This window comes from Camelina sativa, chromosome 11 (assembly GCF_030686135.1).
Source record: "Camelina sativa cultivar CO46 ecotype springtype chromosome 11, ASM3068613v1".
Taxonomy (NCBI): Eukaryota; Viridiplantae; Streptophyta; class Magnoliopsida; order Brassicales; family Brassicaceae; genus Camelina; species Camelina sativa.
Window position 1 is genome coordinate 39,949,383 of NC_141890.1, and position 27,800 is coordinate 39,977,182.

The 27,800-nt window shown below is 37.5% G+C and overlaps 6 protein-coding genes across 9 annotated transcripts; 3 read left to right on the forward strand and 3 right to left on the reverse strand.

The window, feature by feature from the left end:
- Window positions 1-1,068: 1,068 nt before the first annotated feature.
- On the reverse strand, window positions 1,069-2,767 carry LOC104760953 (UDP-glycosyltransferase 91C1). The gene has a single exon (XM_010483955.3). The coding sequence runs from the start codon at window positions 2,606-2,608 to the stop codon at window positions 1,211-1,213; it is 1,398 nt and encodes a 465-aa protein (XP_010482257.2). The 5' UTR covers window positions 2,609-2,767; the 3' UTR covers window positions 1,069-1,210.
- Window positions 2,768-4,387: 1,620 nt separating this feature from the next.
- Window positions 4,388-5,771, forward strand: LOC104725470 (AT-hook motif nuclear-localized protein 17). Its single transcript, XM_010444137.3, has one exon. It carries the CDS (start codon window positions 4,714-4,716, stop codon window positions 5,530-5,532), a length of 819 nt encoding a protein of 272 aa, XP_010442439.1. The 5' UTR covers window positions 4,388-4,713; the 3' UTR covers window positions 5,533-5,771.
- Window positions 5,772-11,325: 5,554 nt separating this feature from the next.
- LOC104728740 (uncharacterized) lies at window positions 11,326-12,234 on the forward strand. The gene has a single exon (XM_010447684.2). It carries the CDS (start codon window positions 11,326-11,328, stop codon window positions 12,232-12,234), a length of 909 nt encoding a protein of 302 aa, XP_010445986.2.
- A 4,635-nt stretch (window positions 12,235-16,869) lies between these two features.
- On the forward strand, window positions 16,870-18,793 carry LOC104725471 (uncharacterized). 4 transcript variants are annotated; one of them, XM_019231606.2, is made up of 6 exons: window positions 16,870-17,393; window positions 17,496-17,568; window positions 17,667-17,827; window positions 17,905-17,932; window positions 18,318-18,426; window positions 18,565-18,793. In XM_019231606.2, the coding sequence occupies exons 1-6, from the start codon at window positions 17,172-17,174 to the stop codon at window positions 18,644-18,646; spliced, it is 675 nt and encodes a 224-aa protein (XP_019087151.1). In that variant the 5' UTR covers window positions 16,870-17,171; the 3' UTR covers window positions 18,647-18,793. The 4 variants fall into 4 exon arrangements, 2 of the variants coding, with proteins under 2 accessions (XP_019087151.1, XP_010442440.1); XM_010444138.3 differs by having other exon boundaries at window positions 16,884-17,393; window positions 17,664-17,827; XR_015572842.1 differs by having other exon boundaries at window positions 16,886-17,393; window positions 17,664-17,827; window positions 18,328-18,426.
- A 263-nt stretch (window positions 18,794-19,056) lies between these two features.
- LOC104725472 (endoglucanase 25) lies at window positions 19,057-22,358 on the reverse strand. Its single transcript, XM_010444139.2, has 6 exons — window positions 21,498-22,358; window positions 21,078-21,388; window positions 20,529-20,993; window positions 20,281-20,416; window positions 20,006-20,178; window positions 19,057-19,832 (listed from the first exon to the last, which is right to left on the reverse strand). The coding sequence occupies exons 1-6, from the start codon at window positions 21,868-21,870 to the stop codon at window positions 19,425-19,427; spliced, it is 1,866 nt and encodes a 621-aa protein (XP_010442441.1). The 5' UTR covers window positions 21,871-22,358; the 3' UTR covers window positions 19,057-19,424.
- A 1,455-nt stretch (window positions 22,359-23,813) lies between these two features.
- Window positions 23,814-27,559, reverse strand: LOC104725473 (ferric reduction oxidase 7, chloroplastic). Its single transcript, XM_010444140.3, has 9 exons — window positions 27,430-27,559; window positions 26,879-27,314; window positions 26,698-26,794; window positions 26,341-26,538; window positions 25,997-26,231; window positions 25,500-25,827; window positions 24,871-25,406; window positions 24,328-24,778; window positions 23,814-24,247 (listed from the first exon to the last, which is right to left on the reverse strand). Exons 2-9 carry the CDS (start codon window positions 27,096-27,098, stop codon window positions 24,078-24,080), a joined length of 2,235 nt encoding a protein of 744 aa, XP_010442442.1. The 5' UTR covers window positions 27,099-27,314; window positions 27,430-27,559; the 3' UTR covers window positions 23,814-24,077.
- Window positions 27,560-27,800: the final 241 nt, after the last annotated feature.

Sequence of the window (27,800 nt, forward strand, 5' to 3'; positions counted from 1 at the left end):
CTCATTGGGCAGGTTAGAGAAAGGTCTCTCTCCAAAGCTCTCAAAATCTCACAGGGTTATAGGAAAATAAAACTTGCTAGAAAATAACTTAAGGGTTTGTAAAACCTTAAAATACTATTTATATGTCCTAAAACACGTCAGGGACTTGTGTTGCAAATATGGAAAACTTTGGCTGAATTTGTGAAACTTCCAAAACTTGATTCTCTCGTTGGCTAAACACGGTGTCGATCGATGCTAAAGCAGTGTCGATCGACACTCCCTCTCTGTTCTGACTCCAAGTTCGTTTCTTCGGGATTAATGCTCCAAAATGATCTAAATTGCTCCACTTTGCTCCATCCATGCTAAAATCCTAGAAAACCTGTAAAGACTCAAAAACATCCTAGAAAACAAATCAAAATACTCTAAAAGACTCCTTATATCATGGTTAAAAACCACAAAAACCATGATATATCAACATATTTAGTTGATAATTGACTTTAAATTTAGGCTTTTATAGTAGACTTGGTTTTTGCTGGATTTTAGTATATGAAAATAACAAACTCATAGATTCTAAGTTTTTATATATTTTAATACTAGTTTACTAACAAAAAAAACATTGTGGATTATACCATTCTTTATTTACCATTCATCAAATATAATACATAATAATATAGTTAAAAAAAAAATAGAAACAAAACCACAGATTAACTGCAATCGTTTTTAAATACAAATAAAATTGGTCTACAAGAATTTGTTGTCTATACTAAAAATAGCAGTTTAATCCGTAGACAAATTTGTCTTTTTCGACTGCAGTAATTATTTAGACCATAATCCGTAGAGATAAAGGAAAGAAAGAGAACCGATACTTCCCCCAGGAATTTGAAAAACGGTTCTTATAACAAATAAAACATGTGTCACTTATTTAGCGGAACAGAAATTAAAAAAAAAAAAAAATCTGTGATAAATATTTGTTTTTTAATTTTTTTGAGAAATATTCACCAGTTACTCCACTAAAGATGCCTTTACTATTCTTAAACAAAAATGATGGTTTTAAATAGAGTGGCATAATATGTTAATGTGGATTACTTATTTTTGAGACAACTTCAAAGACATTTTGGATTATTGAATATTTAAGTTTATCTTTGTCTCTTTTTATTTTTCTTCCAAATTAAATATATATCTTGATTGGATGCTCCCACGGCAGCCGTAATGGACAAAAGCCTAAATCATATCAACAACTAGATGATGACAATGAAGATGATCCTTTACTTGTCATAAAACTGACAATTTCGTCAACGTGGCGAATATTCTCATCCATGTTCCCAAACAAACCTTTCATCAGCTTAGCTTTATCCCTTATTGACTCACCTTCTTCATCCATCATCACCAATCTAACCGAGTCAGCCACCGAGCAAGAATCAAACGACCCATCTCTCTCATCTCTTAAAACCTCCACACCAATCCCCTTCCCATGCAACAGTCTCGTGTTAAGCCCTTGCTCATTCAGCACCGGCAAAAAGATCGGAGCTTTACCAAACCCTAACCCTTCCACCACTGAGTTCCAGCCACAGTGTGTCAAGAACCCTCCCACTGAGTCGTGCCTCAGTATTTTCACTTGTGGAACCCATCCAACATGAACCATGCCACGTCCCTTGACTGTTTCCTCGAACCCGTCTGGAATATGTGGCTCGTTCCTTAGAACCCAAAAGAAAGGTGTCTCTGATTTCTCCAACCCAAGAGCTAGCTCGGTGACTTCCTCACGACGGAGACTCGCTTCGGTGCCGAGTGACACGTAAACCACAGAGTTAACTCGCTGCTTGTCGAGCCACTCTTTAATACGAACCCATGTTGTATCATCGTCGTCGTCTTCTTCAATAACCGGAGGAAGAAACCCGGATGGAAAAACCGGTTTTTGGTACAGATCTTTTAGTAAACCAAACCATTCCGGTTCAAATTCCGGACAGCTACGGACAAAAACCGCATCGCTCTCGCCGATAGAGTAACCGAACCGGACAGAATCAGAAACCCCGGTTACATCTTCATCCGTCTTCTCAACGTATCTTGTGACTTCATGATAACGAAACGCGATGTTTGACTTAAACGGAACCCACGGGGGCACCACCGTGAAATCTTCCGGCGTAGTTCTTAACTCATCAATCAAAGACGAAGACGGTCCTAAGAAACAGAGAGTTGCAGCGTTAAAGAGACTAAAGAAGGCCTTGGAGATACCAAGCTCAGCCGCAATAGAAGGGAGCCAATGAGAAGCGTAGTCGAATATGATCCAGTCCGGAGAAGACCGTCCGAGAAACTCTTTCAACGGTGCCTGGAGAAGGTCAAAGGCGGCTTTGAGAGACTGTTGCTTGTTGTAAGGTACGTCCATGGAAGATTCTGAGGTTGGAGACAAGCCGGAGATGAGAGGGAGAGGGAAAGAGACGAAGGTGATGGAGGAGGAGAGGTTTGATGGTAGTTTGGGAAGTCTTTCGAGGTTTCTTGGTGTTGATATGAAGGAGATCTTGTGACCCTTTTGAGCTAGCAACTTGGAGAGACTAAGAAAAGGAAGAAGATGACCCATAGCTAGCCATGGAAACATGGCTATGTGCATAACTTCCTCTTCTCTCTTGTCCTCCATATTTGTTTTTCTTAATTTGCAAAATTTAATCAGCCATCCTATATAGCTATTTATCCACTATATGATGGAGAAATGAATACATGAAAAAAATAACAAGATTACACATTGATATGTATGTCATATACAATATATATGAGTTAAAAAAAAGTATACATATAATATTTTTTTATCAGAGGAGAAAAGTAATACATAAAATATAAATTTTATATTCAGTACATGATTAACGTATTAACACGATAACAATAACCGATGACACACTTTGGATTAGTTTGGAACGAATTTTTAAAGTTAGTTCATCATCGCCATCGGACAGCTCACGTAGACGGTATTCATCATTAGGCTTGGTGATATTATTACCATTGTTATAATAAAATAATTATGAAGTAATTATTACCATTGTTATAATAACTATCAATCAACCCGAATGAACAATCGAAATCAACGATAATTGATTTTTCTTACGATAAATTCCCAAAGCATAAAAAAAAAAAAAAAAAAAAATCCCAAAGCATTAAAGACTGAATAACTTGTGGCCACTGACAAGTAAATTCTCATGGGAGATTTGTGACCAACTGTTGTCTTTGTGCCACTATTTTTATTAGTGGCGGTCTTGTTGTGCATGCTATTCTTCGCATCAAAATATTGTTTCTACTTTTCTACCCTTGCACACAATGGTGAGATGCCTAACTAAGTTCTTCTTTCGCTTAATTAGTAATGGTGAAAATGTGCATTGGTTTTGATTAGGTAATACCTAAGATACAAAGATTAATCCTCAAAAATAACCATCACAAATTGGCTAAAGCTTCTAACACTTGAATAATCGAAATAATATTGTAAGACATTTGTAAGACATTTTTTCAAACTTTTGAAAACACATTTTAAAGCAATCATGAAATTGGAGTAGAGTGGGACGATCACACAATATTTCTTACTGGTGACTGGTGACCAATTTTATTTACTGCGATTGCACCATCCCTTCTTAACATTTACAATAAGCCATTGAAATTGGAAATTTCGCATTCAATTTAAATCTTAAAGGTGCAATGACAAACCTTAGCCACCAAACATGATTATGTTTCAAATTTAGAGATGGCTTTGACAAAGGCTTTTCATATAATATTTTCAAAAGTTCAAAAACAAAAAAATAAATAAATAGCGTCAACGACAGTTGGTAGAAGAATTCTAAAGTTTTCTAGTGAAAAAAGAACAGTAACATGTAAAAAATTAATAATGAATCATGAAGGAGAAGAAGAGTAGAAATGAGGATATAGCAAGAGAGATGTGATGGAGACCCGAATTGGTTCTCAGCACACTCCAGATTTGGGATATAGGGGATGTTCCTCTCATCTCTCGTCCCCACTTGTCTCCCATCTTTTTCTATCCCCATTTATAAACTAAATCATTTTTCTGTAGAATATATAAAAACTACACATATATATATATATCCAGATGACTATAGAGAAAAAGTCTTATTTTTTTGTTGACTTACAACCATTTTGTTTTGCTTACTGTTGATACTAAAGTCTCGTACTGTAATTTTTTTTATATTATTTGTAATAGTAAAAATCTGATCATGGACTCTTCTTTTTTTGACATATTCTTAAAATAATTTACATTTGGTTTAGTTTTGGTGTAAAAATAGTTGATTATATCAACCTCCAAAAAGATCTTTATATATATATATATATATATATATTTTTTTTTTTAAAAAGGTCAAAAAAAAAAGAAAAGAGAAGGGTGTGTGAACCCACACCACACCAAAACACAAATTAGAGAGAATCGGACATATAAATATTTATCTTTACTTGCAATTCCCAACTAGCGGCGCCGCTCTCTCTTCTCTCTTTTCTTGCTTTCAAAGCTCATCTTCCCCTTCTTCCCTATCCTCTCATTTCTCCTTTATTAATCATACCAAAAAAAAAAACAATACTTTTCCATTATTTTATAATCACACCCTACCATTTCCCAAAGGATCTCCATCTTCTTCTTTATACAAAACCTTCTCGTCTTCTTCTTCTTCCTCTTTTTTTTTTAATATCATTTACACAAAAATCCAAAGCCAAATCTCTAATAAACAAATCCCCCAAAAAAAAAAGAAAAAAAAAATGAAAGGTGAATACAGAGACCAAAAGAGTAACGAAATGTTCTCAAAGCTTCCTCAACATCAACAACAACAACAACACTCTCTGACCTCTCACTTCCACCTCTCCTCCACCGCCGCAACACCCACCGTCGATGACTCCTCCATCGAAGTCGTCCGACGTCCACGTGGAAGACCACCAGGTTCCAAAAACAAACCCAAACCACCTGTCTTCGTCACGCGTGACACCGACCCTCCTATGAGCCCTTACATCCTCGAAGTCCCTTCCGGAAACGACGTCGTCGAAGCCATCAACCGTTTCTGCCGGCGTAAATCCATAGGAGTCTGCGTTCTCAGCGGCTCTGGCTCCGTGGCTAACGTCACTTTACGTCAGCCTTCTCCCGCAGCTCCTGGCTCGACCATAACGTTCCACGGCAAGTTCGATCTCCTCTCCGTCTCCGCAACTTTCCTCCCTCCTCCGCCTCGTACTTCCTTGTCTCCACCGGTCTCTAACTTCTTCACCGTCTCTCTCGCCGGACCTCAAGGACAGATCATAGGAGGGTTCGTCGCCGGTCCGCTTATCTCCGCGGGAACAGTCTACGTCATCGCAGCAAGCTTCAACAACCCTTCTTACCACCGTTTACCAGCGGATGAAGAGCAGAAACACTCGGCGGGGACAGGGGAAAGAGAGGGCCAGTCTCCGGCGGTCTCTGGTGGCGGTGAAGAGTCGGGACAGATGGCGGGAAATGGAGGAGAGTCGTGTGGGGTTTCAATGTACAGTTGCCACATGGGTGGCTCTGATGTTATTTGGGCCCCTACCGCCAGGGCTCCACCGCCCTTCTAAACCAATCCTTCTCTTACACAACTCCTCTCTTCATCTTTTTGGTATTAGGATGAATCAAGAAACTAGGGTTTTTTTCTTTCTTTTTTTTTTTTGATCATGAAGCATCATCGTTTGGTTTTTTTTTGTTTGTATCATCAAATTTGACAACTCTCATGCTTAATCTTTTTTTCCACGGTGTAATCTTTGGTTTAGCTTTCTACTATGCGGTTACAAGTGCAATATTAATTTGATTTGACTCATATAGAATATGTGCTACCAAGTGTCTTCCATCGTATTCTGTAGATATTTAAGAATAGTTGTCTCTAATTATTGTGTTTCATTTTTTATACTCTTTGTTATTGGATTTGTTATGCTTTGTTGATTGTGGATCTTCAAATAGTGTTGGCTGGTAGATGTATATTAATGGGTTTTATTAGGAATTTAGCTAATTTTAAGAGAACCTTACAATTTTGGCTGCATTTCAAGGAAGCGGGCTTTTACTTTATCCTCCACACCATCGACCTTACAATTTTGGCGGCATTGACCATTTACTTTAAGTTTCATAACAGTTAAATACAAAAAAGAAAAAAAAAAAAAAAGTAAAAAAATGTACAAATGGTTTGTCATATAGTTACAGGTTGGTTTCCATTATATAGGTATTCATAAAAAAAGAAATGTTATAGATTTAACCAAAAAGGATAATAATGTTACATTAAGATATAAGTTTGAGAGAGCAAACTTGTTTGTGTTTTTGGGTAAAAAAAATAAAGAAGCATTAACTATACATATCTACGTAAGAAGCATTGACTGGACACAGTTTGGATTTGTCTCAAAGTGTCTTGATGGTTTGGACTCATGTCCCTGGTCACTCTCATATATCCAGAAGTTTGAAGACTATACATCTGCAATGTCTGCAAAAACACACATATCTATATATCTAAACACATTCAATACCCACTTGTCTTTTCAGTGCCCTTTCTCTTTATATCTATTTTACTAGCTTTTTTACATTGGGGTTTGGGACTGAAACTTGCAAGAAAGGGAGAAGAAGAAACGTGAACAAAAATTCGACAACGGCCTTTTCTTTTTGGGTCTTCTTTTTCTTTTTAAATTTGACCCTATCAACTAAATATAATTTAATTAGTTTTTGTTATTTTTGTTAACAACTAAATTAGTTTTAGTTCGGATATCTCAACCAGAGGATGAACGGAACATAGTCCATAACTTACGAGAACAAGTGCAATGTAAAAAAGCGAGAAAAAGAAAAACTATGTTTTGATCCTCACTAATAAGTCAATAATGAAAGCTAATCTTCATCCTTACTAAACAGTCTAAACTTAAGGTACTTAGGTTGTGTTGGACCTTGCTATTGTCACGTTTTTGCTTCCGTATCAGGCCGAAGCTCTTTTTAAATTGACTCTTGCGAATGGCTAAGTAAACACCTCAAGAAAAAGAAATCTTTTTTAAAGAGAAATGCACTTGTTATCGAAACTTGGTGGATGAATACAAACAAGGACCCAACCCTTATTCATATCACAATGAACCCAAAACGGATGGTAAGAAAAATTCAAATAACAAAGCAAGTTAGATTTGAAAACCTATGATCACAATCATACGTATATATCCATAATGAGCAAATGGATTGGGTGACAGATTATTAAGACTATTTCATAGAGTGGTCCTTGAATATATCCTAAATATTATCTAAAAACCTCTAAACCCTTTGCAGAGGAGGTCTCTACAAACCAAACTTACAAAAAAGTAAGATCAAAGTTGAAAGTTATTCGGTATGTACAAGAAACATAAGTGTTCTTTCTTAATTCTTCCTTATAAGCTTCTTAATTATGGTATATGGCTAAAATCATTTATAAAATATAAGTATATAGTCTTTAGGAATTCAATATATGCTTCAAGGTATAATTTTGTGAGTTTTTTTTTTCCGCTCAAACTCCATTTCATTAAGTTAGTGACATGAAACTCTCCTCTAAGGTGAGTTTTACAGCGGTCAAGAAACTTACATGGGAAATTAACAATCCAAAGATCGACAGGTTCCTAACGAACCACAACATCCCAATAAAACAAATAGGATACAGAAAGCAAGTACAACAAAATAAGCTAGTACAAAAATACAAAGGCATAAAAGCCAGAAAGATAGTGTGAACCGCAAGGAAGATAACCCACATGAGATGGCGAGGAGTTGTCTAAGAACGATTCGCCGATCGCAATACGACAGATTGCCACATTGGAATACAAAGATTCCGACGGGTTTTGATAAACCTAACTCGCACTAAAGATGACGACTCATCTTTATCTCCCTGAAAAGGGAGGCAGCAGGTAGGGTGGGAACAAGTTCCCAAGAGTCGAGTGCCCGAGAAAGGATCTAAGATAAAACCACCTTGCCAAACCACGTTGTAAGATCTGAACCAAGTAGGCACCGAGAAGCAGAGATCACGACGAGACCATGTAGACAAGGGAATGGAGATGTGGGAAGAACTTGAGCGCCAACACAAGAGAACATAGTTTGCCGAACAGCTGCATAAGACACAACTCGGAAGGAAGAAACTACTTCTCCAAATCTCTCTTTTAAGAAAGAGGAAACATGTGAAAAATCTCATCACATAAAAAGAATGAGACAATGGTCTCACACAGCTATGTGCTCTTAATACATTTAAAGCTAACCATTTTAAACCATTCTCCGTTAATGAAGAAAATAGCAGTGTGATACTCTCCGTATCGAAGGATTTGAATAAAATTAAACTCTCAACAATGGAGGAACAAGTGATGAAAACAGCCAGGCCCATATCCAAATAACTTAAACTATTGGATTGGGAAATTGGAACAAAGTCCAAACGTACATGAAAGGGCCATAACCAGGCCCAACAAACACACATTTACAATTTGTCGAGCAACTGTCAGCTAGGTTGGAGAGGTTGACTTCATCGCAGGAAAAAAAGCCACCACGGTGACCGGCGGATACAAGATAAGCAGCGGGTGGCGGGGCTCCAATCTGTTGATGAAGATTCCATCAGCTTCGGCCTTTACGTCTCTATCTGCTATAGGAGGAGCGGCGGTGAATCCTCACCAGAAAAGGGGCTTTGACTATGGAAACTGAGGAGAGGGTAACAACGTAACCAAAAAACAGCAAGTCATTACCAACGACGGAATAGCCATATCGATGGAAGTAGAGGAGAAGGGGCGATAGTTGGTCAGGTGAGTGGGAACATTCTCGCCGGAGAAAGCGTTCAAACTGGCCAGACACCACTTGAACGTGACCAACGGGAAGGGAGGTGAGCCAGATCCATCGAAATAATTCTTCGGGTGTACTTCCCGAGACAATCGACGGACCAATGGAGATGAAGGCCGAGGGACAACACCGGAAAGGGTCCAGATCCGCAGTAGAGCAGCGGTGCTTACACCGTAACAACTCTTTGACGGTGAAGAGGCTAACATCGGGAACGAGATAGGTGGTAGGTAACGAAGCTCTGCTCTGGAAATGATGATTTTGACTGCAAATAGCTTCCGGGTCAAATCTTGATACGTAGAAGGAAGAGTGGCTCTGGACATTACCCAGGAAAGGATCTTCGACTATTGAAGCCGAGAGGGAGCCAACAGCGGCTTTGCAAACCAGATGGAAATAGAGAGCTTCTTCATAAGTGGAGTCCAAAAGAAGGAAAGATCCACTATAGGAAGCGGAGGAATGTCCGACATTTTCATCACAATGGGTGGGAAAGGGGGGAGCATCTTCTCTCCGGAAAAACAGAGGCGGCGGAAGCAACCCATCTCGACGAATGACCGACGTAACCGGAGCAAGTATAACCAAGGAAAGCTTGAACAGATCTAGTGGCTCCAACAGGGGAAAGACCACCGACGGTATAACTAGGAGCCTCGGAGCTAAGATATTTTGGTCAAACAAGACCAACAAAAGATCTTCACAACAAGTGAGATAGCGTGACAAAGATTCTCGCCGGAAACCATGGACGACGGAGGTAGCCCAACAAGACGATGTCTTTAGATGTAAAGGGCTTTGCATAAATGGGAGAAACCAAGAGAGGAAGAGTAACGACGAAAGTCCGATGAGCGTCAATGACTCTCTCGGGCTTGGTGCCAGAGACAAAACTTTTGAGTTTTTTTTGTCAACCAAACATTAAATTTTAAAAAATCTTACGGTTGATATTACAAACATGAAAAAAGAGGTATCTGAGAAGGAGCATAGTGAAAACGATTTTCTTAGTAAATTGAAATCATCCAGCAAGTAGGAAAATGCTAACCAATCTTTAAAGGTATGTACCATCGCGACTAATTCAACACAATCCGTCTTGAAGTGCTAAGGCCATCATTAACGGCAAAACACTCTCCCTGTTCTAAGCCCAATTATATAATAAAAAAATTGAACAGTGGGCTTAGATCAAAAATATTGGTCTTGGTTCAAAACTGATCCACAGCCCGTTCTTACATTCTTCCTCTCTTCTGATTGGTTGGAAAAAAAATGGGAAGGAAATATTTTCATTTCTCTCATTCCATCGAAATCGTGTCTAGGGTTTGGTTTTCTTTCGAAAACGGCGACAACTTCGTTCTCGCCATAGTCGCCGCCGAAGCTTTGTTTTCCGGCAATTGAAACACCAAAATCGAAAGGAGAGAAGCTAGTTCCGTCCTATTCTGTCCTTGTCTCCGTCGTTGTCTCCGTCGTTGTCTCCGTCGTTTCCTTTGTCGGGCTTTTGGCATATCGGAACCAAAATCTCAATCGAAACCAAAAACAAAATCGAAACGCCTTTGTCTCCTCCTCTCCTTTGTCGGGCAAATCTCCGGTCATACAGAGAAGGTTTGTCACAGTCGTTTCCTCTTTCAATCTTTGAGTTAGGTTTTATCGATTTAGGGTTAATCTCAAATCTGTGAATTAGGTTTCGGTTTAGTATAGGATTTGGGATTAATCATTATACGATTATAGTGAGCTTATCTATGATTGAATTCCGAGAGTTGTATTTTGATTTTTTTATCAACAATAAAACTCATGAATTAAACTTGAAATTTCTTTGTTTCGGAGGTTTGTAGGTGAGGTCAACTAGTGGAAGTTAATCGGATTCTTCAAGAAACCTGCGTTTGCTCGAAAGTTAAAGGTTAGTCGCAAGGTTGGTTTCCTGATTTGAGTTGTGATATTAGTGTTTATTCAATGATTATATTTGATTGAAGTGGCTTGTTAATTGTGGTTTGATTGTGTAATGAGGGAAATTGTTTTGTGGTGTCGGATGTTAGACATTGTTGTTGTCAATTAAGTGTCTCTTTGTTTTGGTTTGTATGTCTCACCATCTAACCTTTTATCATTTGGTATGTTTGTATGTCTCTTAGATTTGGCTAGTCTTTGTGATTGTAGTTTGTTTTGTAGGTTTGAGTTGTGTAAAAACTTGTGAAACTGTCTGCTACCAAATCATTTAACAAATATAGTTGAGTAGTTACCAAATCTATGAATGATTTACTTTGAAAAAATAGTAAATGACTTTTATTTACTTCTGATTTGAGTGAAGTAGGTTGTTGTTATTTACAATTAAAACTCCCTAATAACAACACCTAACTTTTGATTTAGTGATGACTTCTTAAGTTCTCTACATTACGTCCAACCGCTTTGCTTCTTAAGTCCATCTTGTTTCCTTCTTAAGTGATCTATATTACATCCGAATCTTCTATCAATCTCTCACGCTGTTTTACTTCTCTTCTATCATCCTTCTTGTTGGCTTCTTTCTTCCAATCTATCATCACATTTACTTCTCTTCTATCATCCACCTTCGAACAATATCTTTTCTTTGTTTAATTCTGATTGCTATGGAATCAAACAATACTCCTAACAATCAGTCTCAACCCTACTTTTGCCTTCTTAACTTCCCATATGACAGCTTTGCTCCCCATGTAAACATTGGTTCCTCTCAAATTCCTTCTTTTAGTTCACAACCAAGTTCACAGCCGAGTTCACAGCCGAGTCAACCTCCTAGTCAAACAGAAGAGACAGCAGAACAGCGAAGGGAGAGAAGGCTATGGTCCACTCAAGATGACTTAGTCCTAATAAGCGGCTGGTTAAACACATCGAAGGATGCAGTAGTTGGGAATGGGCAAAAGGCAGGATCCTTTTGGATCCGTATAGGAGACTACTACGAAACGAGTAGTCATGTCCGTGATGGTGCTCAGCCTAGGCGCCCTGACCATTGTAGACAAAGGTGGCAAAAAATCAGTAAGGAAGTGAGCAGGTTCTGTGGAGCTTTTGCAGAGGCAGAGAGTGAGAGAGCTAGTGGGATGAACGATCTAGATGTTTTACAAAATGCTTACCAAATCTACACTAACCTGTACAAGAAGAAGTTCGGTATGGAGTATGCTTGGAATGTTCTACGCTATGAACAGAAATGGACAAGTCTCGAGGCTATGAACCCCACTCCGAGGACAACCAGTTCTAACAAGAGAAAAGCTGATGAAGCTGCACCATCTACGGGTTCTGTCGTTGGTGAGCACGAGAGCAGACCCGCGGGCATCAAGGCAACGAAAAGAGTAAGGAACAAAGGCAAAGAGAAGGCTGCACCATCTGCGGAGTTTAGTCACATGTGGGAGATAAAACAGAAGGATTTAGAGGGCATGAAACAACTCCAAAAGATGTCCATTCTTGACACTCTCATTGCCAAGAATGAAACCCTAGACGAAGATGAAAAAGCATTGAGGAAGAAGCTAATGGCGGAACTGTTTTAACTATGTTTTTTTAACTATGTATGCGGATGTTTGTCAATCTTGTTTTGTTTAAGCGATGTTTAGAATGAATCTATGCTATATGTTTTTCATGAATGTGGATGTTTTATATTTGATTCAATGTTTAGAATGAATCAATGTTTATGTTTGTTGTTCACTGTTTTAATATGCTATATATGAACCCGTGAATCCATATCAATGTTAATATGCTATACGTGAATCCATGTTTTATATATGTTTTTCATGAACTTATATATGTGTTTCGGTTTCAGGTTGAAGAAATCATGGACCGTGAATATGACTATGGTATAAACAGCCCATTAGACTATAGTATTGAGTCAGAAGAGGAGGCTGAGACCTGTTACTATCCTCCGGAACCAGCTCCTGCGATTGGATTCACAAGCCTCCGGAACCAGGTTCCAAATGATCCAGCTCAACTGAACCAGCTCAATGAACAAGTGATCCAGCTCAACGACCAAGTGATCCAGCTCAAGGTACTTGTGATCCAGCTCAAGGACCGAGTGATCCAGCTGACTGACCAAGTGAACCAGCTCAAGTAATGATCAATCCGTGATGTGTGGATGTTGTTGTTTGCTTTCAAATGTTGTTTGCTTTAGTATTACCAAACCCGTGATGTGTGGTGGTTGTTATTTGTTTGGATTTTTATTTAGGCTAGTTTGATAGCTTTGTGAACCCGTGATGTTGCTATGTACTCGTGAATGAACCCGTGATGTTTGCTATGTCTTTGCCTTCTTTGGATTTTAGTTTGATCACTTGTATATATGAGATGAGAAACATTTGCTCCTTGCACCAACACAAACATTTGCTCCTTGCACGAAAACAAAAATTTGCTTCTCTCTACAACAAAAATATTTCCTTCTATAACCAAAATAAAATATTTCATTCCTTCTCACCCAAAACAAATACTTCTTTCTCTTCTTCTTTGCTATGGCATCTTCTTCAAACAAATTTCACTACCATTATGATCCAAATAATGATAGTATGAACCAATTTTTTCAAGAGCAATTTAATAATCAATTTGAAGCTGCTGAAGAGGAAATTTCGGAAGAACCATCTACACGTATTTATATCGATAGACAACGGGAAGAAGGCCACGAACGTTTATGGAACGATTATTTTAGTGATAATCCGACTTACACGACAAGACAATTTCGCCGACGGTTTCGCATGAACAAGTCATTGTTCTTGCGTATTGTGAATCGTCTCAGTGAAGAAGTTCCATATTTTAAACCAAAAAAGGATGCAACCTTCCGGAATGGTTTCTCACCGCTACAACAATGTACTGAAGCAATTCGACTACTAGCATATGGGATTGGGGCGGACCCGGTTGACGAATATTTACGTATCTCTGAATCGACTTCTCGTAAATGTTTGGAACATTTCGTCGTCGGAATAGTTGACTTGTTTGGCACTGAATACCTACGCCGACCCACACAAGCGGATCTTCAAAGGCTACTCTTTTACGGAGAACTGCGGGGTTTTCCCGGGATGGTTGGAAGCATCGACTGTATGCATTGGAAGTGGAAAAATTGCCCAACAGCCTGGAAAGGAATGTATTCACGAGGCACCGGTAAACCAACAATTGTTTTGGAAGCGGTAGCTTCACAAGATCTCTGGATATGGCACGCATTTTTTGGAGCTCCAGGTACTTGTAACGATTTAAATGTTCTTGATCAATCACCAGTATTTAATGACATTATTTACGGTCGAGCTCCTGAAGTTACGTACTATGTCAACGGAAATGAGTATAATTTGGCTTACTATTTGACGGATGGTATTTACCCGGAATGGGCGACATTTGTTAAATCCATCCCACAACCACAACATCCGAAACATCGTTTGTTTGCAGAAAAACAAGAAGGTGCACGAAAAGATGTTGAGCGTGCATTTGGAGTCCTGCAATCTAGATTCGCCATGATTAAAAATCCATCTCTTTTATGGTCAAAGGGTAAGATTGCATATATTATGAGAGCATGTCTCATACTCCATAATATGATTGTCGAAGATGAACGAGATTCATACACGCTCTATGACGAACAAGAATTCCAACAAGAAGATGGAACCGGAATTACTCCAGATCTTTCGTTTTCAGTAAATATGCCTTCAAATCTTGAGGGTTTAGGTGATGGCCATACTATAATTCGTGATAGACAAGCACATGAGAAATTAAAAGAGGATTTGATAGAGCATATATGGAATAAATTTGGACATTAAACTATTTATTCATTAAATAAGATGTTTATCTGCTATAATTAATTAAGTAATATGTTTGTTTGTTTTTTTACATTTTATTTACAAGTTTATAAGTAAGCAATTTAAATGTTATTTTTATAATTTGTAAAATGTTTATGAATATTATATTATTAAATCTTATGATCTTAAACATGTTCTCCCAATAACTAGCTTCTTAACAAAAGATCTTAACTACTGATCTTACATTATTTCACTATATCTTTATTCTAAGAACACCATAATTAGTTCTCCCATTTTTTTTACCTATGATCTTAACAACTGATCTAACATTATTTTCACTATATATTTAATCTAAGAACACAAAAAAAAGTTCTTCCGTTAATGATGCCCTAACAATAGAATCTGCAAGACATAATGCACTTTAGCAAGAAACATTTTAATACTAGCATTTAGACCAATTCTAGTCAAGAATTTGGATCAAGATTCTCTTAATTTAATTAATCATATTATTAATATTAAACTAATCATATCAATCCATTAACAACTTAAACTAAATCACTCCTCCACTAAAGAATCTCTATGATGGTTGCTTAAGTAATAAAATAATGTTTATTAAACAATTTTTTATTAATTCACATTTTTATGAATTATGAAATAATCAAAACAAGAAATAATTATTTAATTATTTATATTACATGAGAAAGAAAACAACATTATTTTACAGATTGAATCTTTTTGATGTTTTTTTTTGGGGTAATGAAAAGGGATTTTAAGATATGTTTTGGATTTTCAAACTTAAGAAAGAGATAGAAGTAGAAACAAGTTCTTGTGGGTAATGCTTGATTTGTTGAAGTTTATACCAACTAAAAAAAAAAAGAACAAAGGTTAAGGGAGAGAGAAATTGAAAAAGATAGAAATTGAGTTGTGAGGAATGAGTTCAATGTCTCTTCAATATATAGAAGAAGAAACACCTAAAACTTAATAATACAAACAACACAAGGAAACGGGAGTACAAACAACAAAGATCACGGGGGATAACAAGAGAACCACTACCATTAACCCTAGCACAACTGTCTATGTATCCTGTTTAAGTGACAACGACAACGGTTAGAACTAAGTCAAAAAGCTAAACTTAACACAAATTACAAAATCAGAAATATAGAGTTGCTTACTTTTTGGAGTAACACACCCAACAAAGACCTTTGCCCAAACACACCTCTCTTCGCTCAATACGACATCTCTGTGGTACACTTGCACGACTCCATTGAACACCTCGCACAAAACCACACAAAACCAGTTAACACGGTTCATCATCAGACTTAAACACAATAGCACATGAAACCACATACTTGTAATAAAACTTCCATTGACAAAAGAGTATAAAACCGGTTACTACTAATCGGTCACCAAACAATAACACACGGTTCATGAGACTTAACACATCACAACACAAAACCACATTATTCTAAACAAACTTGAACACAACAGACAATTACAACCAGTTACTAATAATCAGACAACAACACCAACATACGGTTCATGAGACCTTAACAAAACACAACATAAAACCACTTCATTCTAATCAAATTTTAACACTAACAAAGCATACAACAAGTGACTAATTATGAGATAACATACAACAACATACGGTTTTGTGAGTCTGGTTAAACCCGCAGAGAAGGAATCGCATAAGTAAACCCAAAGTTAAAGTCAAACCCTACCAAATTTCTGAGATTTAGCCTACCCCGTGAAATCAATACAATCGGAATTGTAAAAACAATCACAATCGATCAGAATTGTAAACCCAGACTCACATGTATGTTCGATTAAAATTCTCACAAACCCTAACCTTACAAACCCTAATCGGTAATAATCAGACGAACCTTTTGTGATTGGATCCGCCAGCTGCTTGACCTCGCCGTCCCATTAATCCCATCACATGAATCTTCCGCCATCGTAATCGCCGTGGGAGATAGAAGGCCTTGAGCAACGAATCGTCACATCGAGTGGAATCTCGATTGGAACCCGAAACCTCGACATATCTCTCTCATATATGAAGATCTTTCGTGTTTCAGCCGAAAAATCCAACGATTCAAGGTGAATCGGTGAATTTTCACAGTAAAACGGTGAATCGCCGATGGTTTCGCCGTTTCTCTTACAGAGAGAGATATGTCGTGAAGAAAAAGAAAAAAATAGAAAAAAAAATTGTTTATCCTCATTTATATTTTTCCCCCTAGCCAATCAGAACCAGTCACGCATCCATTCTCATACGATTCTCAAAATCATTTTCGTGGAACCAATTTTCCTAATTTTTAATTTCTTTTTAGATTTTTTCTTTTCTTTGGGCCTGAAAATTCCACGGAGAATCCCCAGTTAGCAATTTCGTCCAAGAAACTACTAGCAAACTTGTTTAAAGTCTTAAGCATAGTAGTCACGCCACAGCTCACACATAAAAAAAAAAGAACGAAATTACATTTTTAATTTTAATTAATTAATAAACCAAAACCCAAAAACGAATTGATTGCAAGACAAAAAAAAAGAAAAAAAAAAAAAGCAAAAACGATCAGTCAGGTCGGGTCGGGTCGTCGTCTTTCTACTCATCTTGGATTGCGATTGCAGCAGATCTTCGTTGATTTTGGCTGTTTCTATGCCGCAAGAGCTTCGATTGCAACCTCGCTGAAGAGGGTGGGGTGGAGGGGTGAGACAAACCCTAGTAGGAGGCAGCTATGGACATCGATTGCGAGATCAAAGGGAAACGTATCGACAAGGATAACATTCGTGTCAAGCGGAAGACTTTGCAAGCTTTGCTCGATGATTGCCAAAGAGCCCTCGAGCTCTTAAACTTAGCCGAACTCAGTTCTGAAGACGACGACGAAGAAGATAAAATCACCGGCGAGAAGGAATCGAGCAGGGGAGAAGTTTCTTCTTCCGATCCTGAAGCTGATGAAGTATGTATCTCCAAATTTTTATAACGATTTTGAAGTTGGTGAAGAGACTTATGTGCGCCATGAGTTTGTAAATGACCTTCTTCTTCGTCTTCCTTGTTTCAGTTATATGATCTCATCAAATCCAGAGTTGAATGCCATGACTTCATTGACAAGATTGAGTCAGCTCAGGTTGCTGGTGAGGAACTGAATACTTCATCTTTGTTTTTACCCAATCCTATGATTTTACTCATTTGGGTTGTTTAGATAATTGTGATTTCTGTTTGTTTTTAGAAGATTGTAGTAGCTCATGGGATGTAGTTAGTGAAGATGATCTTTGGGATGATGAAAGCATGGCTCAAAGTGAAGAAGATTATGTCCTTGTTAGGGAAGAGGATATAGCAGAGGGTATTGCTTGTTTCATGGCTACTTATTTATCATCACTTAAGCAGAAAAAGGTACTCAAGCTTGCATTTTAATTTTGCTCTCGTTTTTATATCAGCCTGAGTTTATTCGATTTGGCATCATTATGCAGGATTTGACTCCTGAGCAGCTTCAGAAAGGTATCCTAGGCTTTCCATTCGTACTCAACCTTCAAAATGCTGTGTATCTCAATGATAAGTAGACGTTACATAACAGCCATGTTAGTGTCGCTTACACTCTGTTAGGAAGACAGTTAGATCTTTAGAGGAAAAGCAGAAGTATATAGGAATCAGTAAAGGGCATATGAGAGTAGGGGATGCATTGGAATTCATCCTTAGACTATTCTTTGGTTATGTATCTGTTCTAAACTTTAGTAAGAAGTTTAACTCTGAACTTGGAAGCTTGTTATTCCGTTTACGCAAACAAAGACCATTAAGTTGCCAATTTCTTTTCTTTGAGGTTGATTACGTGTGAAGTTCCTCAGCGGTGGCATAGTAGAGTATTAATGTTTGATTTGTAATGTAGCACTTAGCAGAATGTTCTCAGTGAAGAAGAGAAAGGGGAAGCTTCGAAAAGCCTGGGATGGAAGTAAGGTCGCTTACAATGTAGCATCGTGGAGCGCAACTGTTATAGGGTATAAAATCATATGAATATGTTCTTTATCATTGCTTGCTTTTACATTGCAATATCCATGTTAAGCTTGCTTCTCCAAGTCGCATTGCTTATCGTTCTCACCAATCTATGCATTTTTTTGTTTTCACTTCACTGACAGGATCTACCAAAACCCGGTGATCCTCAGGGTTGCATCAAAGGCCTTCTGGGCGTCATGTCATGTAATATCGAAGCTTGTATGAACAAAGCCTTTCGGACACATCTGGCCTGTGTGATGTGATAAGTTACAGTATAAGTTTGGCTCCTCCATGATCCTTGTAAATAAAAATTCCATCCTGTATATAGAATGCCATTTGTAATTCCTTTTGTTAAGTGTACTTTTCTCTGCGTCTCCTTTTCTATACGTAACAAACGAATAAATACATGCTAGAACATCATGATAAAGCATAAACCGACCATCAATATAGGTATCATAACTAGGGCCTAATCACAACACCATTCGAACCCAATATTTCTAACTGTCTAACCATTGAAAATCACAGTCACTTGTCCCTTCTTTTTAGGCTGCAAATGTTATTGAGTTCTATAATGATGGAACTTGGACAAACGTTCTTTTGTTTACAAACACAAGCACCAAAAGTAGATATCCAACGATATAAGCTTGTTTGTATTCCTCATAATAAGTTGATTTTACACCATGAAACATAGTTAAAAGTTTAAGACAGTTCATTCAATTGTTTTTCAAAGAATACAAGTTTGGTATCAAACATATACAGAGTAAAACGCATAGATATATATTATATCTCACAAGAACAAAAGAGCAACCCAAAAATAGAAAGAAAGACAATGCTCGTGGTAAGCTGACCCACCCAGGGTTTGTATCTAGTAAAGCCAAATGAAATCCTTAGTTGGTTATGGCTGACTTGTGTTTAGCTTCTAATCTTCTGGTGTCACACCCAAATCCTGACCTCATTCATTTGTTTTGGCAGCAGCAACAGATTCACACAAGTCTTATCTTTCTCAAGGTTTCCATGGTGCTGGTGGAGGCGGTGGAGTAGGAAACAACGGAGGAACAGCTGAGAAAATAGTATTTTTGTCTATCTTACCAGTAGCTTCTTCTTCACCAGACAATGCCACGAGAGCTGCGACCAGCCCAGCATTTCCTGCAAGAGTCGGTTCAGTGTAGTTGTAGTTCATACGGACATCGCGGAACCCGTCGCGCTTGTCAGGACCAGCAACCATGGCTCCTTCAATCGTGTTTGGGTTTGGTTTCTTACTGTCTCTCCATTTCCATCCTCCTTTGCAATTATATTTGACTTTGTTCTTTGGAATCGATGCTCCTCTATGATGCACATGTTTTGGGTATTTTGTGCCAAAACCAACCAGATAACTCATTTTCCGAGGGTTTTTACCGAGTATGTAATCAATCTGCCAAAACACAGCGAAGCCGAGTTAAGTCCAATTCTTTAGGGGATAAAATAATAAATCAAATTTAACAAGATTTTTGTATAATCTTGGTCACAAATGTCATTTTTGGAAATTATCCATTACTGTATCTGAGATTACCATTTGTGTAAAGAGTTAAGTCAAAGATGCATTACCTGGGATCTCGCAAAGTCACGTAGCACATTAGTCGAATAGAAATTGGGTCCACAGTACCATCCAGGAGTATCAGCAGCATCAAGATAATCACTGTAAAGAGTCGCTAAGAAAGCTGCATTTGCAGAATACTGCAGCGGCTGTGGGTCTCCATGATTCAACTCTAGCAACCCTCCTGAACATACCAAAATTTACATGTTATACTTCCATAACAAGAACAGGCCCAACGGTTGGAGTTTTATTAGAGGCAAACATAAAGACTGGAAAGGTAACTTACCCTTGGTTCTGTTAAATTTGTTGAAATAAGGCAAGTATGAGCACATGACGATACTGGTCTGATTGTGGAAGGTCCTTAGAATTTCTTCATATGGATATCCAGGGCTTAGAAACAACCTCAACCGGCTCAACAGTAACTACATAGCAAAAGAGATTCAAAAAGTCAGGAGCAGTATGGTTAAGGCAAATAATCAAGAAGACATGAATATCTAAGAAACATAACCACAGCAAGTTGTTCTGTGAACTGACCTGAGCACCAGCAAGCTTGTTGTCCCAGCTAAATACACCATAGTAAGGGCCACCCCAGAAGGCACCAGCATGCTTGGCCATCGTAGGTTGGGTGATTAGATTGAGATAGGTTACATTTCCTGTAGCATAGTACAACCAAGCACCACCCCAAATGAACTCATCCCAATACATGCTTGAATTATAGAACTTGGCAGATTCGGCAGTGCCTGCACTATATCTTCCTCTCCGAGTTCTTCCAAACTGATACACCGTCTTAGCACCATGGACAAGCTTTTTAGAATACTCCTTGTTGTCCTTGAACACAATAGACGCTGAAGCCAAAGCAGCTGCCATCTCCGCAGCAAGATCCGAACAGCCACCGTTACACGTAGTCACAGGCCTTTTATAATCCATGTCCTCAGGACGCATCCAACAGTAATGGTCATTAGGATCTGTATTTCCATCATCAGTATTCCCTGATCCGACCTGCCATAAACATGTAACGAGTGAACAAACAACTCAAAACAAAAGAAAGCTAAGATCCACCTTCAAGAGGTCAGAAAGTAGTACCTGAGACACAAGATCATCAATGGAATCAGCAGTACTATTGAAAGTCTTGAGAAAGTAATCAGTTCCCCATTTGATAAGCTCCTTAACATGGACGAGCTCACCCGCGGCTTCGTATTTAGCACTGTATTCGATAACACTCCAACTCAACATGGTCATAGCATAAGCCATGGGAAAGTTGAACTTGATAGCATCACCAGCATCGTAATAACCTCCCACCAAATCTTTGTAGAAGCTTCCGGTCTCACCTTTCCCATCTTGAAGCCCAGAGTTACCTCTCCATGACACGTTGTTGTGCTTCGGCAATCTCCCAGCTACAGAATCAAAACCGTCAAAATCAGACTTAGATCTACAAATCCATCTCTATATGATCAGATCTTAGGCTAAATTTTGCTAAATCAAAGTAAGAGAATCCAGACTTACATTTCTGAGCATTGAAGAACTTAAGAGCTTTGTGAAGAGCTAAGGTGTAATTATCCGGCGGCGGAGTCTTATGATGATGACGCGGCACAGTTTTAACGATCAAGGTGATGAATCCGGCGAGCAACGCGGCGGCAACGATAGTACCGACAGTCCAGACGAAGATCTTGCGGCTAACGATAATACAACCGAGATCGACGTACTTCTTCTTCTTCTGCTCAGTCGGACCAAGCAACCAGCTCTGCTGCGTCTCATCGAGTGGCCGCGAAAGAGCAGCGCGATCTAAATCGTTTAAATTCCGGCTACGATCATCGTCGGTGGCGGAATCTGCTGTGTTGATCTCCAATGGACCTCCCCATGGATCTCGTCCGTACATGATGATGCTTCGCTAAGATGAACCAACACTAAAGGATTCAGATCTGAGAATAAAAAAGAAGAAGTGTGTGGAAGTGAAGAAATGTGAGCTAGTCAATAATAATGAACTGTGTGAGATCTGGTTTTGGTAGTAGTGGTGGCTCTCTCTCTCTCTCTCTTTTTAGTTTTTAGTTTCTCTTCTTAAGTCTCTCCATCACTTCAATTATTTTTTGTTATTATCTTATTATATGCTTGTTGTTTGGTTAATTTGTGCATGTTACGTTACAGCTAACACTAATTCTGGAATTTTTTTTTTCTTTTCTGGCCAACTATGATTGAGCTTTCTTGCCAACTGGTAAAAAAAATCTTATGTAAATTTTCTTTTTTCTACAAATAAAGAAAAATGTTTAGACGTTTACATATATTACTTTATTTTGTCGGAAGACATTAAATTATTATTTTAAATCCACCGTTTCTCCAAAATAAACAATTTTTTAATATAATTTGTCCGTTATAAAAATGTGAGATGCTTTGTTTACTAGTAAAGCAAATGGGCTTAATGTCGGGTGGATGAAAAAGACAAGTCTCCTAATACAAAGTGTCGGTGGTGGGATGCAATTTTTTTTATTTTATGCTTATGATTATGGTGTCTTCCACGTCATCATTTTCTAGAGTCATTACAGTTTATATTAAAAATTAAAAACATTTTCTTACAAGAAAGAATATTTTTGCGTAAAATTCACTTATACTGGAAAATGATAGTCCACCGTAAAATTTAAATATATCGATTATTATTTTTCTAAAGTTGGTTTGTTATAATCAAATTTTTTTTTTCAAGAGGAATTCACGTAGTCTTTTTTCTTAAACATATTTATAGACATTTGTGCCCGAATAAATCGATGTTAGATCAATAATGACCTAAGAAAGAAAGAATTACATCTCACGAGTCAATTCATAGAACTCAAACTGATCTACTATAACTTTTAATTCGATAAAAATTACATTTCGTGTTGCTGGCGTCATCATCATAGAGTTCTTCGAAATCTCACCAAATATATAAAAGTAGTAGCTTATAAAAAGATCATTTATATGTAATGAATTATAGATTCACTGTGTTACAAAATTACATGGAATAAGATGGAGCTCAAACGATACTAATACAATTCATTAGGAATTTAAGATACATATGTCGGTTATCTTTGATTAATGGTTTTTTACAATACGGACATATCTCAATTTATTAAGAAAAATCGAAAACAAAAAAAAATTATAAATAATTTGACCAGTTATGTAATTTTAGACATTACCAGCTTGCATTTAATTATATATTATACTAAATTAGGACCCGTGCTAGAGCACATATTGAAATTCTTTTTATTTCTATTATAATTTTAGAATAAAATATAATTTATATGATTGTTTTTAAAAGTTTTTTTGGATAAAACATTATGCAATAAAATCATATGCTAAATATGATGATTTGAAAAGACACATATTTTATAAGTTTTATATTGTTAATTTGTAATTTTATATATGAGAAATGTTAATGTTTATGTTTGTTGTTTATTTTTATTTTAGTTTTTGAACATGTTTGATGAAAGTTTTTTAATATGACACATGCTTAGGTAATATTTTATTTTCAACCGCACAATAAGATCTCGGAAATCACGATCAATTGTGATAAGTTGTCAAGATTTTATTCCTTTTTACGCTTAAGAGTATATTTTTATGTCTAACGGTGTATATTTTGTAACAATACATGGAATACTAAAGATTTTATTTAGAAAATTGTATAAATCATTGGAATATTCTCTTTAAGATGATTATTTGGGATATTCTTAAGTGTATTCATATAGCCCACAAATTGACCAATTAATCTTAACATTTTTCTGTAACCAACCTATATTTAATCTATAACCTATTTTGTAACCAACTTATAAAAATTATATAGTCCACCAAAAAAAATTGTGTACTTCTGTTTTATTATATAGGGAATGTCCAATGTACAAAGAATACCACCAACAAACAAGTATAGAAACCATATAAGATGCATGCTCATACATTTTGATTATTTATACATAATTAAAAAATTGAAAGATAAAAACATACACATATCAACCATAGCTGTTTCTTTAATACATACAGACAGACTGCGATTACCTAAACTATACACTTATACTTTTCCATCACATTACCATAATGTTCTTGGCCTTTGAAAGCTTAACTAGCTTAGAGATCGAAACTATGGCTGTTGAAGTGGAAAAGAGGATGATTCGCCGATCGACAGATGCTATGTGACCGTATTTGTTTGGCTACGGTCGCCTGAAGAGCCGCTGGACCGCATACTATCACTCCAACATCTACACTTCCCCATTTCCCATTCAACGACTCAAATATCTCTGCAAAATCACAAAACAATAATACAAATTTAAATAAACCGTTAAATTTTTTTAACTAAACCTCTAAAGTACCTCTGTACCTCTAAAGTCAGGTCTGGTGCCATAACGCATAGTGGTGTAACTCTGGACATCTTCTTCTTCTATCTCCAAGCCTTTGAGCTCTGCTGCAGATGGATTATGGGGTTCTTCTACATTCAAAGCTACCTTGTCATTGCCATTTGCTTTCACTTCACCGGTTTTGTGACCCCAGCGATGCCAGAAAACAACCACAAGACCTCCAAAAATCAACACACTTGCAACCATACAAACAACAAACAGAAGCCCCTTGTACCACCATGTCGTTATGTTGTATTTATTTATGTAAAAAATGTCCAACAACGTGATCATTGCAATAAACCCAATGGTGGAGACAACTAGGTACAGTCCAGACCATATGTTATCCCCTGTACCTACTAGAACCGACATGGGACACCCGTTGGTTTGTTTTGGCTTGACAGAAGGATGCACCACCTTGTGAACCATCCCATCTTCCTGTTATGACCATGAAACAAAGCAGAGTTCAACTAACTAGTTAAGGCCTACCGCAGATACCAAATATCTTATATATGTAAGAGACTAATTACCAAGAGAGCCTCCGACTGTCGTGTGACATAGATGTGAATTTCAAGGTTTAGTTTCTTAGAGAAGGAAGGGCAAATGGAAGGTATGTCAATAGCTGAGAGAAGAGAGAGCTCGTCTGAGTTTTTAATGGCCCAGACAACTAAAACCTTACTCGGTAAACAAGGTTTCCCATCTCTTTTACGGTGTAGGATATCACTTAAGATGGCGAAAAAAGGCGTGATCCCGATTCCTCCTGCTACTAAGACCAGGTTCTCGTACCCTAAGTGGTATGGAGATTCATGTCCATAAGGTCCCTCCACACAAGTTGTGATTTTGGGATATGACTGAAGAGAAATGAGTTGGTCTTGATTCTCTGCCTCATATAGATTTGACAACTGGTCTCTAAGCTTTGCAGTCCATCCACCAAGAACCTTTATGAGAACCGCAACATGATGGTTCCCATCTAAAGGACTTGATGAAACACTGAAAGGATGCCATTGTAGCCATGATAGTTCCCTCACTTGAAGAAAGATAAAACTAAGCGCATTGTATCTCATATCTGGTTACAACAAAATTGGAAAGGAACAAAGTCAGTAAAATGGCCTTTAGATTAGAGGTACAGGGAAGAGAGAGGTTAAACAGAGTTTGTTACTTGGTGGTTTGGAAAGGACTAGTTCGAGAGTTCCACAGGGTAGGCTCTTTGCAGAGATTACATCTACAGTCCTTCTGGATTGGCAGAACCTCAAGAAACGGTCAAGAATGAAAAGAAATATTCCTCCAGAAACTATACTGAACAAGTAGTCACCAACGTGAAGTGCCAAGAAGACTACAAAGACAATGTATAGTTGATGGGTGTAGAAGAAGAGCTCAAAGTAAAGCTTTCTCACGGTGTGAAGCGACGTGACCCACATCAGTAAACCAGCCACTAGACTAATAACTCCAGGTAAATTAGCAATTCCAGTAGCTTTCCATTCAAATAACTGAGAGGAGTAAGTAGTGATGATTAAACTTTAGTATAGAACACAGTAAGAAATATAAGTAAGACTGTGTGTGTGATAACATCATCTCAAAACCAATTGGTATTATTAAATAAACTAGGCTGCCGCTTTACTATCACGTCAAGATTAAATGATGGTGCAGGAATCTTACACTCTTTAAAAGTTGACCTTGAATGGCCCATCCAACAACATAACAGAGGCCATGTAAGGTGAAGAAAGCCATAGTGATATGACCAAGCCAAACATGATATCTTGTAGCATGCTCGAAAGGGATATCGATAAGACGGAGAAGAACGGAGCCTCTCGAGATTGGTAGAAACAAAAACACCATACACAACAATCCAATCATTCCAAAACGGAGACCCGTTACCTCTAGCAGAAGAACACTGAACACACACACACACACACAGCCACAAATAAATGATTGGAATGAGACAAAAAAAAAAAAAAAAACAAAACAAAGCTGAACAGAAAGAAGGAAATGAGTTAAAGAACCTTTTTTTGTCAGGAAGCACATGGAATAATTCAAGAAGGCTGAGGTTCCTCAAGGTATAAGCATAGATAGCCCATAGGAAAAAAACAGAGAAGACCAAAATCCCAAGAAACTCAGCTGCAGAAACAACTCCAAATGGTCCATCCACAAGAACAGGAAATGTCCATAGCCTAAACCTTGGGAATTTCGATATCTTCTTCCTTCACAATCACCAAAACACACATTTATGTAAGACCAAAAACCAAAAGAATGCAATTTTATACAGTTACTTAAAGGTTTATATTATAATATGTTTTGCCACTGTATGTGACAATCAGCTCAATAAAATAGTTTAAAGAATCTCTTTCCACCATACTTACTTAGTGAAGACCTTCTCTTCCCCAGAGATGATGAGATAGAGAGAAGCTAGGACGGAGATAACAAGAATCGGACCACTAAAAAGTAGGAACATGCTTCCTGCAAGTTTTAGACAATTAGATGGTTAACAATTTGGACAGTTGTCGGAGAAAACAAAGCAGAAGTGATGGTACATAATGTAACCTGTGGTGCCATAGAGAGTTTTGGAGGAGACAGCCCTCCAGTTTGTGAGGAGTTGATCGCCGAGTGTTCCAGGGTACATCAAAAGGAAGACAACCCAAGTCACGAATATCACAGACATAACAACTTTCAATACCCATTTCAAAGATGAAGTCACCACAGAGGAGGATGATGATGATGATGATTGGTCTTTAGACAAGAGTGGGGTTGCATGTTCATCCATCTTGCTTTGAAGATTCTATTTTCTCAATGTTGTGATGAGAGTTGGTTGGCTACAGAAGAAGCATCAGCTTTTAAGGAGAAGAAAAATACAATGTGTTGGGAATAAATTAAAAACATTTAAGAGGATATGATTAAGAGAGCCGAGGAAGAAAATTTCTGGACCAGTGAGGTTCACATCATTCTCATTTTCTGAAAGATTCCATCAGTTACATCAATCCTAGTACACAAAATATATATATATATATATATATATATATATATATATTTAAATTAGAGCAAAAGAGAGGAGGGCATTAACACGCGAGAGTAACGTACTTGGGAGAGAGTCTCACCGTTTCATTTCAACCACAATTTAGGGGATGGTAACGAGTGCTGACTAATAGTAGATAAGATGATTATTATGGCGATTGTAATGGTTTGTCTGTTGGATCAGCTGCGTTACTAAAATTACAAGTTAAAAACAAATAGAGTAATCAATGCAGCACTAAAGGTACATAATATATTACTTTCCACATTTGAGAGATTCAAGTGAATTAAGCTTGCTACGTTTCACAATTGAATTGATTCTAGAGCTAGTAAAATATTTAAAGGGATTAAGAAATTGCCAAGAAACATAACTATTAATGTGTTAAGTTTTTCCAACACTAATCAACTAGTTTATAACCATTTAGAGGAAAAAAATGGAGATAAAAATGGAGCTAAG